General features: G+C 47.6%; 1 protein-coding gene across 7 annotated transcripts in view; it reads left to right on the forward strand.

Moving 5' to 3' along the window:
• TSC2 (TSC complex subunit 2) overlaps positions 1–19634 on the forward strand; it is a 47011-nt gene that overhangs the window by 20898 nt on the left and 6479 nt on the right. For 4 of the 7 annotated variants that reach the window (XM_081887367.1, XM_081887371.1, XM_081887373.1 and 1 more), the window contains 12 exons: positions 816–910; positions 3469–3600; positions 5341–5505; positions 6164–6316; positions 7029–7138; positions 8675–8890; positions 10742–10957; positions 14105–14173; positions 16091–16251; positions 17762–18264; positions 18907–18982; positions 19188–19274. In XM_081887367.1, the coding sequence (XP_081743493.1) occupies positions 816–910; positions 3469–3600; positions 5341–5505; positions 6164–6316; positions 7029–7138; positions 8675–8890; positions 10742–10957; positions 14105–14173; positions 16091–16251; positions 17762–18264; positions 18907–18982; positions 19188–19274 (1983 nt within the window). The remainder of the gene's footprint in view (positions 1–815; positions 911–3468; positions 3601–5340; positions 5506–6163; positions 6317–7028; positions 7139–8674; positions 8891–10741; positions 10958–14104; positions 14174–16090; positions 16252–17761; positions 18265–18906; positions 18983–19187; positions 19275–19634) is intronic. The other 3 variants (XM_081887368.1, XM_081887369.1, XM_081887370.1) reach the window with 3 other exon arrangements.

Here is a 19634-nt window from a genome sequence, read left to right on the forward strand (position 1 = left end):
TGCTGCCTTCTGGATGTTGCTGGACTCCCATCCCCCAGCAGCCCCAGCATGACCAGTGATCAGGGATGATGGGAGTTGGAGTCCAGCAACATCCAGAGGACCACAGCTTCTCCATTCCTGGACTCAAAGATCTCAGTCCTGCCATCCTCACAGGCCCAGTTTGGTGGGGGAAAGGGAGAGGGCCTTCTTGGTAGTTGCTCCTGGATTTTGGAACTCTCTTCCTAGAGAAGCCAGACTGGCTTTCTCCTTGTCCTTCCGCTGGCAGGGGAAGACTGTCGAATTCTGACAGGCATTCAAGAACTGGCTGGTTTTTAAGGAAACTGTTTTTAATTGTGCTGTTTTCATTGCTTTTATTACCTGTATTCTAATAGATTTGTATTTTATATTGTTTTAACTCCATTACAGTTGAATTTTTTTAAACGGTTTTTCTTTTATATGTTTTTAGCTTTTTGTACAGTGGTACCTCGGGTTACGAACTTAATTCGTTCTGGAGGTCCGTTCTTAACCCTAAACCATTCTTAACCTGAGGCGCACTTTCGCTCATAGGGCCTCCCGCTGCTGGTGCACCGCTGGTGAGCGATTTCCATTCTCATCCTGTGGCAAAATTTGCAACCCGGAGCAACTACTTTTGGGTTAGCAGAGTTTGTAACCCGAAGTGTTGGTAACCCGAAGTGTTGGTAACCCGAGGTACCACTGTATTTTGTATTTTTTGTGTAAGCTGTCTTGAGTCCTTCTCTGGGGAAAAGGCAGGATATGAATGTAAATATAATAATAATAGCAACTTTCAACTCTTCTTCGTATTCTCTTTATGACAGGGTTTGCGATCAAATGTCCTCCTCTCCTTTGATGACACACCAGAGAAAGACAGCTTCCGGGCTCGTAGCACCAGCTTGAATGAGAGACCGAAGAGGTAGGTTGTTCCCCGAAGGTCCACTTCTTTTTACAGCACTTTGAAGTGCTCTTTGTTAAAAACACCAATTTGTTGCCTTCTGGGGGCTGCTACAACTTTTCTGATGGGTCAGGTTTTATGCCAATGAAGCTACCTGGTTTTGTTCTGATGATGGACCATGCCCTTGCAGCTGAAAGCTTTCCCACCTCGACTCACTGCTCTGTCCAGTTTGAAGTATTTTGCCTCCTCTCATCCTGCAACGCAGGGCTGGAAGACCTCTAGCCCTCCGACTGTCATTGGACTCCAACTCCCATCACCCTCTGCCAGCATAGCCAAGTGTCAGGGATGATGGGTCTTGTCGTTCAACAGTAGCTGGGCATTCCCTACCCCTGCTGTAATGATCAGGTTGCACCCTATTTAGCTGGTGGTTACACTGGAACATTTTGTAAGCTTTTCAGCACCAGACTAGAAGCTTCTTCACCCCCAATCTGAAGAGAGAGGAAAAACTCTGCAAAAGCATTATGATTTGCTCAGAGAGAACTATGGTCAATTGAAAGCATCGAAGCTGCTTTCAGTGGGCTTTTGAAAAAACTGCGGGTAGCGTTTCTGCTTTGGCTGACTTTGCATCTGGGAAAAGCAATCCTAGCCCTGCATTCATTGTCCATGCAGCAGTCTTTGGGTTAGGGATTCAGAGTTGGTTTGACCCTGAATGTCACTGGTTGGGAATCACAACCAACTGCAGTCATGTCCTGCTTATTGGCTTCTCGTTGGAGCATCTAGCTGGCTGCTGTGAGAACTGGTTGCTGGACTAGAAGGGCCACCTTTGGGCCAATTCAGCAGGGCTTTTCTGATGTTCTTGTGTTCAGAACTTGCTAGTGGTACTGGTGTATTCCATAGCAATTGCCATTGCAGTCTCCTGACCTGACTGCATCATTAGTCCAGACTGGTGGTGTCTTTTTGGTCTTCATGTCATGGATACAACATTACTGCATTAGTGCTGGGTCCGTCCAAACGTCCTTCCCGTTTATTACCGGTAGTTGTTCTGCAGCGTTTCAGAGCAGGATGTCCCCCAAAACCTTCCACAGATGCAAAGTTCTATGTAAGTGGGATTGTGCACAACAGCCCTGATACCATTGTGAGCACAAACCATCATGAAGGCACAATAAAAAGGAAGTCTGGAGGGGCCACATGGAAAACAATGTGGTGCTCGAAGTGCCTTTTGAGTCTGGGTGACCCACGTTCAGATCTCTGCCTGCCCATGAAACGTGTCTGCCCCCTTCACCACCTCAACAATGATACCCTCAAGCTTCTTAGGCAGAGAGTTTTCCAACTAGGCCCATGAAGTTCCAAAGGCGCATGGCCTACCTTTCATTTCACTTCTGCCCTGGGAATTGTTTTGTGCCTGCAAATTAAAGCACGGCTGATGAAATTCTTGACCTCGGAGTTACAAACAAGACTCTCCACTTCTCTAGCCAGCCTTTTTGTGTCCATCATTTTCCTTTTGAGTTGTGGCTCCCATCGCCACTTCCTTGCCTCGGCATTTTTGATTTTACTAAGTTGGGATACTGTTGAGTAGAAAAGTTGTTCTGCAAGAGGTGCTTTCAAAACACCCACTGCCATTATTCTCAGAGTGGCAGTAGCCACGAGTTGTAGTTAAAAAGTAGCAGGAGTGTCAGTCAACCCTAAAAGGCACCTTTGGTTGGATGCAAATGGTTTGTGTGTGATTTGCTTCCTGGTCAGAAAACCCACAAGAAACCCCAGGTGTGTGTGCTGCTCTGTAAAACCAGGAACCTCTTGGAGCTCCTTTCCATTTTCTGGGTACGCAAACATATGCCCTGGGTGTTCTTTGAGCAGGAGATACACCCTCCCTATATTATCTATTTTTTTGAGTCATTCAGGCAGCGGTTTCACCCTCAAACCTTAGTGATAATTTTGCAGTGAGATGCAGCAGCATAAATGTAGCCAGGCATTGCCCTGAGGGAACTTGCTCACTCTATAGGTACATTTTGTTTTGCTGGAGACACTCCACAGAAGGAAAAATAACAGAAGCTGTTGCCACTTGCGCTTTATGCTGCCCTCACCCCAGGAATCTGCTTTAGACTTTGATGTTGGGGCTGATGATTCCATAGTCTTCTGTCTTGTCATTTAATTGGGTTTGGGTTTTGTGAACTGTGCCTCTAATATTGGGTGGGTAGGGAATATTGCACATTCCCTACCCACTGTACAGGCGCACTTTTATTATTTTTGCTCAGGGCTCCATAGTATTCCAATTGCCACTTTTATTTTGTAACATTTATCAATCTGGGGTAGAATGGGGGAGATGTTGGCTGTCTTTCTGTTGTCTTTTTTCATTTTTGAAATGTTTGTTTATGCTTTTTGAGTTTTGCTTATTGTGTTTAATTCCCCCCTCCCTCCTTTTTTTGGCATCCTGTTTTTTTTGTTTTTATTTTTACATCACCTTCCGGGACTTTTGTGGCCTTCCAACCTCCATCCTTCCACTGATTTTCCTCCTGTGCAAAATCACACCTCCTTTACATGGGGTCTTGGTGGTGGTGCCGCTGCCTGTTCTTCACCCCTAGTAGCTTTAAGATAGCCAAAAATGCCAGGCAAAGCTTGAATAATTCTCCTCCCGTGAAAGAGCTGAAAGAACCCTCTGGTGTCGATGCCTTCCGGTCCCGCAGCATCAGTGTCTCTGATCATGCAGCCCACAGGTAGTGATTCTTGGAGAGCCACCTGGGCTCGCGGCCACATTATTTGCTATGATGGGGAGGGTGGCAGATGGAACAGAGGGGATTTGCATGCTGGGGTTCTTGCATGATTTCCTTAGAACTGAGCCCTACCCAACAAGGTTTGCTCTGCAAGTGCTTTCTTCTGTTTGCCTGTTTTAAGGTTGAAAAGGACACACAATTTAACGCTGCTGCAAATGTTGGTTTAGTTGTGAGACTCCCATTGATAAAGATGTGAGAGGGGACAGCTGGTTTTGGCTGGGCTTGACCTTTCCCCCCAAATGGTGGTTGTTCCAAAGGCAACTTCTTGAATTAAAAAAAATTAATTAAAAGTGCTGCATTTTATAGGGCAGCTGTCACAAGACTATTTAGCCGTGGGATGGAATAGAAGGTAACTTTACCATGTGGCACAAGAGACCACTTGGTATAAAGTTTTGATAAGCTGGTGGTCAGATCTGTTCTGTGCTGTCCCGTTATTTTGTACAACACAATGTGTTGCTTAAAATTTTAGAGGGATAGCCCTTGGTTTTGTCTCCTGTAGCAAAAATGACAAAAGTGTCTTGTGACACCTTTTAAAGATGGACAAATTTATTATGCTATAATAGCTTTCATGGACTCAAGCCACAGAATGCCGTGTCTTAATGACGTGACCTTGAGTCCATGAAGTCTTTTGCCATCATATACAGTGGTGCCTCACAAGACGAAATTAATCTGTTCCGTGAGGCTCTTCGTATAGCGGTTTTTTTCGTCTTGCGAAGCAAGCCCATTGACAGCTTAGCGGATTAGCGCTACAGCTGTCAAGCGGCTTCCAGCGATCAGCTGTTAAGCGGCTTATCAGCGGAACAGCTGATAAGCGGCTTAGCGGCTTAAGAAAAGGGCAAAAAAGGCGGAAAAAACCCCGCGGGGGGATGCAAGATTTTTTTCGTCTTGCGAAGCAACCCCATAGGGGAATTCGTTTTGCGAAGCGCCTCCAAAACGGAAAACCCTTTCGTCTAGCGGGTTTTTCGTCTTGCGAGGCGTTCGTCTTGCGGGGCACCACTGTATTTTTTAGTCTTTGAGGTGCCACAAGGGGCTCCTTGTTTTTCAGGTTACCCTTCACTTTGGGGGCTTCTGATTTCTTTAGTCCTCCTGCAATCCCATGCTTAGATTCATAGAAAGTATAAAAAGGAATGCCAGTTTATAACAGTAATGACCTGGCACAGTCCTAACCATGTCTACTCAGAAGTAAGTCCTACTGAATGAAGCAGGGCTTAGTCCAAAATTTGCAGGATTAGAATCACAGCCTTAATGAGCTCTTAAGCCCCCATAGTCAGCAACTGTGTCTCTTGGAGGGCTGCTTCGAAATGGAATGCAAGTCTGTGACTACCTAGCCTGATGTGACCTGCTAGTAGGTCCTGTTGCCACAGACACCATACAGCTACAAACCCCCCCCCCCAGCAATTGAGGGGTCAGGCAAGCCTACTCCAAGCAGATGAAATAGCCCCTCTTTAGTTACTTTCCCTCCTAGATTTTAAGAAGACACATAGGCTCTCATGATCCCATATTTCAGGTCACTCCTTCGTGGAGCCACATTCCAAAGTTTGATATCCATAAAAAACTGCTAAGCTTGTATATGTGTGTCCCACCCCCCTGCTTCCCAGCTTGCTGCATGCTGTAGAGATTGTGAGACAACTGGTTTTCCTTGTCCATTGTGCTTTGGCAAACATCCAACCCACCTTTTTCCAGCCGGCTGCAGACCTCCATCACCAGTTCCAGCCTGGGATCTGCTGACGAGAACTCTATGGCTCAAGCGGACGACAGCCTGAAAAATCTCCACTTGGAGCTGACGGAGACCTGTCTCGACATGATGGCTCGATACGTCTTCTCAAACTTCACAGCTGTGCCCAAAAGGTTTCAGTTCTTACTCGAAGCCTGAGTCCCCAGCCCTCTTTCAGGGATGGCTATTGTTGGTTTTATATGCCAACTGCTTTGGCTCATTATTTGCTTCTCAAAATGTGATACGCCCTTTCCTTATTGTGAAATATTATGCCCCTTATAATGAAGTATGAACTGGATCTTCGTCACCTTTCCGCATCCTGGTGCTGCTTTGGGCTATCTCCCAATAGGCCCCAGCCAGTGTGGCCAGTGGTCAGGACTGATGGGATTTGTATTCCATCTAGAGGGCACCAAGTTGGCTAACCCTGGCTTAGATGGCCTTAAAAGGACTGGATGTGGGAACCAGTGAATTTGTCTTATTTGCCATGATAGCTATGTGGAGTCCCCATGATCAGAAGGAATGTCTCTCTGGTGGTGGGGAATGTCCTGTTTTGTGGGCAGAGAATGCTTTTACCTGATGGACCTTTGGCCAGATTCATCAAGGCGGCTCTTCAGTTCCTTCATTTCAGCCTGATGCCCGTCAGATGTTTTGTTGGACTACAGCTCCCAGGAGCCCCAGCCAGCACCGCCATATGATGCTGGAGCTGATGGGAGTATGGCTATATTGGCTGGGGATGATGGGAGTTGTAGCAGCTGCTTTAATTCATTGCCCATGTCTTCCCGATGCTTCCAGGTCTCCGGTGGGAGAGTTTCTCCTCGCTGGAGGGAGGACCAAGACGTGGCTGGTGGGCAACAAGCTGGTGACAATCACAACAAGCGTCGGGACGGGAACCAGGTCTCTCCTGGGCCTTGACTTGTCAGAGACACAGAACAGCACAGAGGCAAGGTAAGTCCTGATGCACCTTTCACCCCCCCTTTTAAAAATAATAATAATAAGCAAAGGAGACTGGGGAAATGACGCTGGGCACTCTTAAAACTCCAGGGGTTGAGGGTAGGGAAGAAGGGACAAATAACTATTGTGGGGTGCTGTCACAGAGTTTTTAATATTGACTAGGGGTGGATGTAGAAATGGGAGGAAAGGGCCCTTTTGCGCAAAGAACCTGGCCTCAAAATCTGTCTGGGGCTGGGAGGCCACTTGCTCACCCTTCTCCGCCTTCTGCCACAAGAGGATGCTCCCTTGCTGTTTTACACAGGAAGAGAGTAAGCTGCCTTTTACTAAGTCAGACCATTGGTCCATCTAGCTCAGTACTGTCTACACTGATTGGCAGGGGCTCTCCAGGGTTTCAGGCAGGAGGCATTCTCAGCCCTACCTGGAGATACAGGGGCTGGAGCTTGGGACCTTCTGCATGGAAGGCAGGTGCTCATCCCTTTGTGCTGTGGCCCTTCCCCATCTACCCCAGTTGATAGCAGCGCTGGAGGGTCTTGGCCTTTCCCAGTCTCCTGGCCCCCTTAACTGGAGATGGTGGTACGCCTACTGGGCCTTCTGCTTGCAGAGCAGGTGTTCTGCCACTGAACCATGGCCCCTCCCCACAAGATCTACCAGCGGAGACAAATTAATTCCTTTGTGGACTGACGACATTCCTGCTTTGGATTCCTAGCTCAGACCACACCTTGCAAGTGAGGCAGACCAAAGAAGCTCCAGCCAAGCTTGAGTCCCAGGCTGGCCCGCAAGTGGTTCGAACCCGCAACCGTGTTAGGTCGATGTCCGGTAAGGAGCCTCCCCTGATTTCTCTGTATGGAAGATTCAGGTGTTTAGAGCCATAAGGCTTGCTTATATTGTTTGTTCAGGATCAGGCCTAGCTACTGCAGAGTAGATACTTCTGAGACAAATGGGGTTTGAGAACATAAGAGGAGCAGCCTGTTGAATCAGGTCCAAAGGGGCCCATCTATCCCAGCAACCTGTTCTCACAGTGGCCAGCCAAATGCACCAGTGGGAAGCCAGCAAGCAGCAGATACATTTTCCTCACTTGTGATTCCTAGAGGGATAATGCGCCAGTATTTCAGTGGCAGCTGGTTGGCTTCCTGATTGTAGAAGCTAAATTGATGGTGCTCTGAAGGATATGCATATGCCCCCAATTCACACACTGTATGCCAGAGCGGTGTGCAGCAATATAGAAAAAGGTGCCATGGAATATTGACCTGCTGATCCCTGGTAAATGCATCCATAGCCTTCAGCTGATTATCTAGCACTTGCAGGCTGGAGCTGGTAGGAGTTGTTTTCTAAAATGGTGGTAGGAGTTGCATTCTAAAATGGTGCTGACTGGGGGAGGGGCTGATGGGAGTTGTAGTCCCAAACATCTGAAGGGCACCCGGTTAGCAAAGCTTGGCTTATTGTGACTGTTCAGTCCAGCAGTTCTCCCTCCTAGAATAACTGGAGTTCTGTCCTTATAAGCAACTTCTTAGTCTTACCTACTTGTTTCCAGTTTCTGGGGCTTCTCTGTGAATTCCTTTTCTCCTTGTTTGTTAGACAGTGGCCCAGGCTTGGCCTGGTTACTCGGGGCCTAATGGACCAGGGGCTTGATGTCTTTTTCTTGTGCTTGAATCCTGCTTGCAGGTTTCCCACGGGAATCTGGTTGGCCACTGTGAGAACGCGATGCTAGGCCGTGGGCGTGACTCAGCCGGCTCTTCTTAGGTTCTCAGCGCTTAGTCAATAGAAACTGGTTTGGGAGAGGTGCCTCTTAGTTTAGCCTCTACCAGCAGGAGACGCATTCTGACCTCAGTGGAGCCCACCACAATCTCCATACAGCTGCCTGTATGTGTTAAGGAGAATTCACAGGTGTGCAGAAGATTCCTCCCTCCCAATAAAATACATCACCTGAACTACTTTAGGGTCTGTCTCTGCCTTCTGATTCACACTGGTGATTGCTTGCCCTGATAATAATAGCTTTGGATATGAGAGGATCCCCCAGGCAGAGGATCTTTGCACTGCTAGATCAATACTACATCAATACAGTCCTAGAGTGGGATTAACAGTCACTGGAAGCCCCAGGAGGGGAGGGCACTCTTGTGTTCATATCTCCCTTGTAGGCTTTTGTTTGGGCACTGTGAGTACAGGAGGCTGCACTAGATGGGCCACTGGCCTCATCCAGCAGGCACTTCTTATATTCCTAAGCACACACAGTTCAACTCTGTTTCTTCTCAATAGCTGCCTATGTTTTTTATATCATCTTTGAACCAATATGCAGCCCCTCTGCAAAATCCTCCTAACCTCTCTGCTTCTTCTGAATGCCCTTTTGCCATCCAGGTGGCCATGCCTTGCGGGTTGGGGCATTAGACACCTCCACTTCCCATTTCCCAGCCACCCCGATGCCCCAAGGATTTCAGAGCTCTCCTGCTCCTACTGCTGCTCGAGCGGAAAAGGCTGTTCCTGGGCCTCTACAGAAGGAAAAGGCCAACTTGGCTTCGTACGTCCCCCTGCTAACACAAGGCTGGGCAGAGATACTGGTGCGGAGACCGACAGGTAGGCCAGGTGAAATGTATGCCTTCACAAATATGTAAAATGGCATGTGTTGGTGCACATGTTTCCATGTTGCTGAGTATAAAGGGCTTAGGTAAAGGGACCCATGGCCATTAGGTCCAGTCGTGACCGACTCTGGGGTGGTGGCGCTCATCTTGCTTCATTTCCCAAGGGAGCCGGTGTACAGTTTCCGGGTCATGTGGCCAGCATGACTAAGCCGCTTCTGGCAAACCAGAGCAGCGCACGGAAACACAGTTTACCTTCCCGCCGGAGCAGTACCTATTTATCTACTTGCACTTTGACGTGCTTTCGAACTGCTAGGTTGGCAGGAGCAGGGACTGAGCAACGGGAGCTCACTCCATCACGGGGATTCAAACCGCGACCTTCTGATTAGCAAGTCCTAGGCTCTGTGGTTTAACCCACAGCACCACCCGCGGCTTAATCAGTGCCTTATCCTAGAATCATAGGAATGATGTAACACTGTGTGTTATTATAGGAGTTTTTCAGGAATGTGTCCTAGTTGCAGCCCCTTGTTTATGTTGTCACATGGACAAGCAATGATGTTCCATCAGCCTGGTGCAAAGTGTTTTGTTGTAATGCTAAAAAGCAATTAGCACTTGGAGAGAGCACTTCTTATCATCCCTCGTGGCTCTGGTGTAGGGGACCTCCAGCATTCTGTGAAAAGTTACCAGGTATTCCCCAACATGAAGCTCAGTTATGGTGCACAAAGTCCTGTGAAAAGCAACTTGCCCATTGCTATCTGTTTCCCCCCTGCTCTATATGTAGCTGCAGGGAAGTGTGGCACGAGGGGCTGGGGCTGACGTTCAGTGGTAGAGTACGTGCCAAGCATGCAAACGGCTCCAGGTTTCATCCCCAGATTCCCTGATCAGAAGCAAGTGACAGAAAAGCCACAGCACAGAGCAGGAGGGGCCCACAGGCTGACCTGGCAAAAGGCAGCTTCTTGTGTTTTTATGTGATTCTTTTAGGGCTGTGCATGGCACCCTCAATCCAGTCTGGGACTCTGAATCAGCCCTCATCTGACTCTGGACAGTCTAGGACCAACCTGGACCAGGGGCCTGAATTGATTTGGGGTGGGGGCAGTCAGCCCTAGCATTTAATTAAGGTTTTCAACATGCTGTTGGGAAGGGAACGTGTTGATCAGTGGAAAGGTCAATCCTGCTGGAATCACCAGCACCTTTCCTGCAGGCTGGGTGAAGCAGATCCGGCAGATGCTGCCTGCCTCCCCTCACCCCCAGGCGATCCGGAGCTCTCTTGGCCTCATTGGGGCAAAGCCTGGGTCAGCCCAGTTTGGGTCTAGGCATTACAGTGGTACCTCATGTTACATACATTTCAGGTTACATACGCTTCAGGTTACAGACTCCACTAACCCAGAAATAGTACTTCAGGTTAAGAACTTAGCTTCAGGATGAGAACAGAAATCGTGCTCCGGCGGTGCAGCAGCAGCAGGCGGCCCCATTAGCTAAAGTGGTGCTTCAGGTTAAGAACAGTTTCAGATTAAGAACGGACCTCCGGAACGAATTAAGTACTTAACCCGAGGTACCACTGTATTTGAATCCGGTGCAGAGCCCCAGTGTCTTCTAGGCAGAGCTCTCCATTCACCTAGGAGGCCAGTGCTGGATGTTTGAGATGTGTTCAACCTGGAATGAGACCCTGAATCCCCTGCGGGACATTTACGAAAGAGGGAAACAAGACTGGGGTCATTTAACGGGGATGGGATTTTACTTTATTTTTTATGGAGAAGATTCCCCCATCTCCAGGCAAAGCTGTGCAAAGGATGGCTTCTCAGTGGCATGTTCTGCTTTGTTCTGCATCTTCATCTTCCCACCACTCCAGGTAACACGAGCTGGCTGATGAGCCTGGAGAACTCCCTGAGCCCGTTTTCCTCGGATATCAACAGCATGCCCCTGCAGGAGCTCTCCAATGCTCTCATGGCGGCCGAGCGCTTCAAGGAGCACCGCGACCCCACCCTGTACAAGTCCCTCTCGGTCCCTTCCTCCACCTTGCCAACGGGGACTGCCAAGCCGTACTTTCTGCAGCGCTCAAACACAGGTGAGGCAGCTCAGTGGCTGGCCCAGGAGAGAGGGTGCGAGGATGAGATGATAGCTAGTCATTCCCAGCCAAAGTGCTTCATGGCAGAGCTACTCTGCTTTAGGAGAACAGGAGGTGCACGCAATTCACCTTCCTAAAAGGAAGTCTTTAATCTAGCCTGAAGCCCAGCCACTGTTACAGCAGGCCATGTGTGGGGCTAGCAGGGGCTGATGGGAAGTGTAGTCCAAAACAGTTGGATTGTTCCAGGTTCGGGACTAAGGTAAAGGACCCCCTGGATGGTTAAGTCCAGTCAAAGGCAATTATGGGGTGCGGCAGTCATCTCGCTTTCAGGCCATGGGAGACGGTGTTTGTCCACAGCTTTCCGAGTCTTGTGGCCAGCATGACTAAACCGCTTCTGGCACAAAGGAACACCGTGACGGAAGCCAGAGGATTCTTTGAGGGAATGACTTTTAAAAAAGTGGTATTACATTTCTTTTAATGCATGCTGTGAATGTGGTCTTGCTGAAGAAATGCAGAACAGGAACATAAATACTTAGGGTTGTATCCAATGTTATCCCTATGTGGATTAGACCTATTGAAATTCATCGGCATGACTAAAGTCGGCTTGCCATACATCTGGATTTTCCTGGATCCCCACCCCCCAAAAAAAGCTCAGCAACTTTCCCTAAAAAAGCCTTTTGTGTCTGGATTTTTACTTCTTGAAATATGGCAAACCTAGACTAAAGATTTGTAAATTTCAATGGGTCTGTTCTGAATTAACAGTTGGATACAACTCTGAATAATCCATTTTACTTATGTGTGTATAATTCAGTCATAGAAAGAAGCACACTGCTCATTTCACTAAACACAGCAGAATCTGTGCTTCTGCTGAGGCAGCCTTAGCCAAAGAGTGTTTTGATCAATGCATGTTTCACTCATGAGTCTAGGTCTCCTTCCAGAAGTTGTCAGGGCAGACTGGGTGGAGGACTTCTCTGTTAAAGCTCCCTTGTTCTGAAACAATGGTCTGCAGCAAAAAGGGGGGTTGGAGAATTCCCTTACTGCTCAGGTCTGTGTTTATTTCAAACACCAATGTTCTCTGTCAAAGTAGCTCAGATTCTGTAACCTGGCTAAATTATGCAAATGAGTATGCATGGTTTTCTTTTTCTTTTTGCATAATTTTTTCTGTGATCTTTTTTTGTGCATAATTTTGTTTCTGCTCATCATGGGGAGAAAGGCACAGATCTGTGCAAGAGCCCTGATAAAACTGGGAATGTTTCCTGCAGTTGCTCTGACTTCAGCCATTGCCCCCACAAGCACATATTTACACAACCACAGGGACTAGAATCTTGTTTCTTTTTATCCTGCAGTCAGCTACATATCCTGCATCTTTTCCATTCTCCTTTGGAATTGCAGCATTGCGCACAGCTCTGCTGCAGCCCCGCCCACACGAACAGTGTCCCGCCTACTCACCTTCCAGCCCCCCCCCCCCGTTTCTGAGATTTAACCTGTTGCTACCCACTCACTTTCTAGCTAATCTGAATAGCCCCGATGACAGTAAATGAGGCTGCTGGTGGGTTTGTTTCTGTTTTTAGATGGAAATATAGTTAATGCCCAGATTCTAAATATTGTGCACTGTACCACACACTCTTGGCCAACCTGGAAGGCATCAGGTTGGGGAAAACTTCTCTCCCAAATTTTACACCTGTGCAGGACAGATCTCAAGAACAGAGAACATGCATGCCTCCTGGTATTAAACATTGAAATCAATGGCCATGACTCCTGTTGGTAAATTCATTTCAGGGGGTCTACTCTGAGTAGGACTTAGTTGGAGACAACTCTAAATTCAGGTGAATTTATTATTTCGGTCACAGACCAGTTTAAATTCAAGTGTAATTGACAGCATCTAAAGTGCGGTGTAAAAAAAAAAAAGTAGTAGTGTTCAGATGCTCATTTGCCAGGAAATTTTAAGATGCAAGAACCTGGGAGCTGGGAGCTTTTCTTTTTCCTGGTGCTTTAAGGCTGAACTGCTGTAGTGATGGAAGTGCTCAGTTTCCCCACCTCTTTGGGTTGTGTTTAATGTAGGTAAAGGGAGGGTTTGGGGGATAAGTGACTAATCTCATATCTCCTTTTCCTGACTTCCTGAACCATACCTACTTGCATAAGCCGCCTCTTCTTAACCATTCCATTGTCCAGTATTCAGTGTGGGTATCTGGATGTTTCTCCCTCCCTTCTCTCATTGACTGAATTAAGAAGCCCAGGACAACTTGGTTCCAGGGATCCTCAGGGACCTCCTGATCCCTTCCACCCCAGCTCAATCACTGAGATCATTGCAGGAGCATCACTGGCCATTTCCCAAGCTGGTGAAGCTCATTTGACAAGGAACTGAACCTTTCGTGCCATTGGCCCAGTATTGTGCCTGTGGAGACTGTTCCAGCCTTTAAACACCTGCTGAAAACTTCCCCATTTTGCCAGGCCTTATTTGGGCAGTTAAGAATACATCTTTCCACAATAGTTAGCTGATTTCTTATTTTAACAAACACACGGTTTTATGTACATTTGCTGTACGTTGCTCTGGTTTTTGTTTTATGAATTAGCGGTATATAAATATTTGTATGAATAAAAATAACAATGCAGGGCAAAGTCCACTGTCAAGTTCTCTGCAAGCCCTTTTGAAGTTCTTGCTCTTTTCATTGAGAATTGCGAAGGAGGACCATCTGCTGCATTGCACCATGTTGGATGGCTCCACCCTCGTTTGGGGCAGGGGTAGGAGGAGGAAACTCTCCCTGTAACACAGCCTTTGGCAATATGGTGCCCACCAGATGTTTGGGACTATAACTCCCATCATTCCCAGCCACCATGGCTGATGAGTATTCTGGTCTAAAATGGCCGGGTAATAAATTAAAATCATCCCCATCATCCCAAGCTATGTTGCAGGGGTCCTCAGCCCCCAAAGGCTCAGCCTTGGCTACACCTCTTCTAAGTGCTCTCACACTTCCCTACCATGTTATTTTCTCCCATGTATTTTGTTGAAGCTGACTCACTTTCTGATTATGTGTTAAAACTCGGTGCTTTAATTTTATTTATTTATTTTCTCCATAGAGTCTCTTCCTCTCTCTCTTCCTCTCCTTCCTTTTTGATGTCATTCCTCCCTTGGTTTTCCCTTCACAGTGGCCTCTTTCTCTTCCATGTACCTGACCAGTTCTCAAGAAAAGTTGCACAGGAGCATTTCCTGGGCAGGTATACTTGCATATCTTTAAAGGAGGTTTTTAAAAAATAATAATAATAATAAAAAGAAAAGCAAGAAGGAGGAGGGAGGGGGAGCAAGTATTGACATAAAAAGAAACAAGCACTGTGATTCATAGAGGCTGCCTTTCCTCGTGCTTCCATCCACTCCTTCCATGTTTTATGTCTGTCCCTGATCTCATTGCACTCCAGGGATGGAAATTCCAGTGGGCATAAACAAGTCCAAGCCAGACCTGGCCTCGGTTGGTCCATGAAAGCTCCATAATGCCTTGGTTTTGGGGTGGGTGGGGAAGCTCTTTATAGGCAGGCCACCAAACTGTAGGGCAGGGCTGCCCAATGTGGTTGCCCACCAAATGGTGTTGGACGTCCAACTCCTACCAGCCTCAGCCAACGTCACCAACAGCTGGGGGTTATTATACCTTTATCCTGGCCTTTGGCACCTGAAATGTTTGTTTACAGGGCCCATCCTATTCCTGTGGTTGTGTTCTGTTTTAACTGTTTCAGATTTTAAATTGTTGTGACCCACGCCGGGACCTGCTGGTGAAGGGCAGGAAATATTATTATTATTATTATTATTATTATTATTATTATTATTATTATTATTATTTTATTTTATTTGTTGCATTCTAACATCTGGAGTGGACCACATTGGCTATCTCTGCTATAGAACACAGAAAGAAGTAAAGTTGCAATTCGGGTGCAGCTTAGAAACAGGAAAAACTGAAACTGCCAATGTTTCTCTACCCCTGCCTTTTGTTCAGTTTTGAGTCTTCCATTTCCACCTCCTAACTCTTTTGTGTGTTGACCCTGCAACCCAGCCACAGATAATAAATCTATCAGTCAAAATTCTATCTGAATTAAGGCAAGGAGGTTAAGAAATCTTTCAGGGGGTCTGTCTTTCTGTTGCCCACTCACGCGAAGGCTGCAATCTAGACTTTAGCCTTTGCCAGTCTTGTGCTCCTCAGATGTTTTGGGATTATTAACGCCTAACAGCCCCAGCCAGGATAGCCAAGCTCACTGGGGCTGATGGGAGCTGTAGCCTGAAGCAGCAGCAGCAGCAACAACAGTTACATTTATATATTATCTTTATCTTCCAAGGATCTCAAAGTGGTGTACATGGTTCTCCTCTACCCCATTTCATTCTCACAACAACCCTGTGAGGTAGGTTAGGCTAAGAGATGATGACTGGCCCAAGGTCACCCAGGGAGCTTCATGGCTGAGTGGGGATTCGAACCTTGATGTCTCCAGTCACTCAACATTCTAACCAGTACATCTGGAGGGTACCAGGTTAGCAAAAGCTGCAGTCTAGAGATCCTTTTGGTTCTACGGTGAACAGAAGAAGCACAAAGCTAATCAATGCTGTTTTCGTTCAATGTACAGAACATTATCCAACCCTCGCTTAAAAAAACAACAACCACTCAAGTAAAATTCTGATGTGGCATTGCTGCAGGTCACCATTGATTGCTGTGTTTGAAGAGATGCTGTTAAAATGTCCACAGAATCAGGCAGGAGCCTCTCACTTTGAATGAACCTCGCTTTGAACGAATCTTAAAAACATTGGTTAAAAAACGGCAGCCATTTCACTCTGAAGCATTAGAGGAAACTGGGCAGGGGTCTTCTGGCTTGGACAGTTTAGCAGATCAGCACGTTTGTTTGAGGGGTGTGTGTGTTTGTGTGTGTTTACAGCTAACTCTTGTATTTCTGCTTTGAAATAACTTTTTTTTATCTTGCAAGCTGCAATCAATATCCCCCCCCAAGCTGCTGCAGTGGTGGTCTTGTCTTTCCTTGCTGGTTTTGTTAATTTCATTTGTGTGCCGAAAACTATGTATTTTTTAAGTTTGTTTTTTGGGTGTGTGTGCGGGGGGAAACAACCTCTGCATGTGCAATTGGCCTCTATTTATTTCTTGTCAGAATCTGCCGTGGTTCTGGAAGAAGGAAGCCCACCGGAGACGGATTTAAAAGATGCAGAGTCTCGCCTGGAATCTCAAGAGATTGAAGACTTTGAAGCTGTGTGTCCGGAGCAAGGCCTAAGCGAGGAGAAGGTGGTCAAATGCCCCGGGACGTATAGTCGGGTCAGTAAGCTCCCTTGCTTGATCTTGAGTTAAACCTGTCAAGGAGAACATAATGAGACATTCTTGAACTTTCTTCAGATAAGTATGCCTTTTGTGAGTGAGTGTGCACACATGCATGGGGTGTAGGTTTAGCTGTTATTGTCAAAGAGGAGTGTAGTTTCCCTGAATCACAGAGTTGGAAGGGATCCTGGTGGTCATCTAGTCCAACCCGCTACAATGCAAAAACCTTTTTGCCTAATGTGGGGCTTGAACTGAGGACCCTGAGCTTAAGAGTTTCAGATTCATATGCAACATTCTTGACCCAACAAGGTCTCCTCCAAGCGGTGTTCATTTCCTTGTTTATTGGACCAAATTCACAGAAAAATCTATGTGGTTTACATAAAAGAATATACACACACATGTTGACAGAACTTTAAAACACATGTATGGGCTGGCTTGGACTGATGGGCTGTAGCCCAAAGCATGAAGAGGCTTTGGCTAAGGCTGCAGTCGAGCTTTCAGGGAAATTTTGATGCTTCTCTTCATGATCATTATCAGCAGCAGCTTATAGCTGAGAGACTTTGGGGTTGTATCCATTGTTGTACAAGTGGAATTCCGTTTGCACAGCAGGACTTCCTCTTCTCCTCTCTCCCATTCCCTCGCCCCCAATGCTCCAGAGGGGAAGGCTTTTGCACAGTAACATAGGAAGATGCCTTATACCGAGTCAGACCATTGGTCCATCTAGCTTGGTATTGTCTACACTGACTGGCAGCAGCTCTTCAAGGTTTCAGACTAGGTCCTTGCAGCTCTCCCTAGAAATGCCACTGACGCTTGAACCTGCAGGCAATGCAGTTGCTCTGCCACTGAGCCCACAGCCCTTCCATGAGCAGAACAGCATGTTGGTTGCAATCCTGTGATTCGAGCAGGTATGGGGAACCTTGGGCCCTTCTGTGTTGCTAAACTCCCATCAGCCCCATCAGCCAGTGTCCAAGGATGATGGGAGTTGTAGTTCAGCAATACCTGGAGGGCCCAAGGTATTTCTGTATTAGAGCTTGGCAGCTGGTGGCCTTCAGTTGCCAAACCTCCCTCCGTCTTCCTTTTTTTACTGGGCTGCTTGGGAAATGGAAACAGGGTTGAGGGTGGTCATCCCCTCTCTCCCCTACCCAGGGTGCATTCTTCTCCACATACTTCATGGGGTCATCTGGTCCAACCCCATGACATGCAGGAATCTCAGCCGAAGCATCCATGGCAGGTGGCCATCCAACCTCTGCTTGAAAACCTCCAAAGAAGGAGAGTCCACAACCTCTTGAGGGAGACCATTCCAATTTCAAACAGCTCTTGCTGTCAGAACACTTCCTGATGTTTAGCTGGAATCTCCTTTCTTGTAACTTGAATCCTGCAGAAAAGGTCTAGCTTCCCAGTGCCTGCTTGGCCAGATGGGTTGCTGTCAAGGGTCATCTTCTCTCAAGTTATCTTTCAGTGACCACCTCTTCTCCTTCCTTCTCCCCTTCCTCCACCCCTGGCTTTGTAGTCCTCGTCGACATCCAGTCAAGAAGAGAAAATTCTGAAACCAGATGATTTGGCCCCCATGGGCATCCCCATCGAAAGAGCCCGGAACTTGGAAGACAGCCGTGAGTTTGAGGCACTCTCTTTCCAGCCTTCCCAGCCCCTCAGCAAGTCCAGTTCCTCTCCGGAGCTTCAGACCCTCCAGGAAGTCCTCAAGGACACCGGCAGCGAAGATCCGCCGGGGAAGCTGAGCAGTGACGGGAAGTCCAAGTCTCAGTCAGGACACTTGGAAGGAGAGGCAGCCGGGAGCTGGCTGGGCAGAGGGGAAGATGACCACCCCCTTGGGGCACCCAGGGTGGGATGCAGTGCCCCTGTATCTTCTCCGCGCTCCCCAACGGGCCACCGCCCCCGAGGGTACACGATCTCTGATTCAGCACCCTCAAGGAGGGGCAAGAGGATTGAGAGGGACCCCTTCAAGGGCCGCGCAACAGCTTCCAATGCGGAGAAAGTGCCAGGAATCAACCCAAGGTGAGTGAATTGTGCATGTGAAGAGGCTGCATCCGACAAGGGAGTGTTCTTTCATTTTTCTTTCTGACCACATCAAAGACAGGTTCGGTGTCCAGATCAGTGGGTCTCAAACATTTTTGGGCTTCCACCCTCCTTGGACACATAGTGCCCCCTACCCTCAGGGGCGTAGTGTGTTGGGGAGGTGGGGCTTAAGGGGCCATGACCCCAGGCATGTTTTTCTAAGGGGGCGTGACCTGGCATCCCCATGATGGGTTCCCTCTTCAGAGCCTGGCTCCAGTGCACAAGAGCGCTGCAGAGACTAGCAGCTTCCTTGTGCCCAACACCACCAGCCACAACTCCATTCCCGGGTCAAAGCTGAGCCGGGGACAGAGAGAGGAGAGTGACTGCAAGGTATTAAGCAACCTGCTTCTCAGTGTCCTGGGAGCGTTTGGCTGGCTAGTGTCTGAAGCAGAAGGCTGGCATTGATGGGCCTTTTCACCTGATCCCACCACATCGTGTCTGAATTTGTCCAGTTGCTTTTGGAGGGGCTCACCTGTATACTTGGCTATTGCTGTTTGTAGAGGTGGAGAGTTCTACATGCTAAGATTGACCAAAACCTTTAGAGATAATGGAATTAAATCTATTTTAATGTTTTCTCCTTAGCTTTGTGTTCCTGCAGTTGTATCACTCTCCTTTCTTTGGTGATGAATCCAACAAGCCCCTCCTGTTGCCGAATGAGGTAGGTTTGAGCATGTCATTTAAAATATTATAAATAGTAGGGGCTGCTGCCCCTGCTTGCTCTGTTTGCCAGCCCCATGTACCCTCTAACCCCTTTGCTAACCCCCATACCTGGCCAGCCCCTCCTCCCTTTTCATAAAAGATGCCAAAGTGGCTTTGACCATGCTTGCCGTTCTAAAGCTTTCCTCATTTTTTTTTATTCTTAGACGTTTGAGAGATCAGTTCAGCTGCTGGATCAGATCCCCCCCTACGATACCCACAAGATTGCAGTACTATATGTGGGGGAAGGGCAGGTAAGGGCCGTGTGCATCAGCTTCCTGGAATTTTTTGGGCAGAAGGTGCTCAGGGATAAGCTGTTCCCTTCAGGAAACTGTTCCCTTCTGCTGCCTGCGAAGTTTGGGGGACCCTGGGTGCAAAAGGGTCTCCTCGGTGGCGGCCCCCTCATCTCTGGAATGGCCTCCCCTCTAAGGTGCATCAGGCACTGAGATTGTTAGGAGGTGAAGATGCATCACTTTGCCCAAATCTTTGGGAGGGAGGTGAGCATTATTATAAGCCCCTTGGTTTGAAATGTTCCCCTTGCCCACTTCATTAAATTATTTGGCGTTGGTTATTTTAATCATTCTTATGCATATGTGATTTTTTGTTTTATTGTA

Source organism: Podarcis melisellensis (genome assembly GCF_964234715.1).
Source record: "Podarcis melisellensis genome assembly, chromosome: 14".
Lineage (NCBI taxonomy): Eukaryota > Metazoa > Chordata > Lepidosauria > Squamata > Lacertidae > Podarcis > Podarcis melisellensis.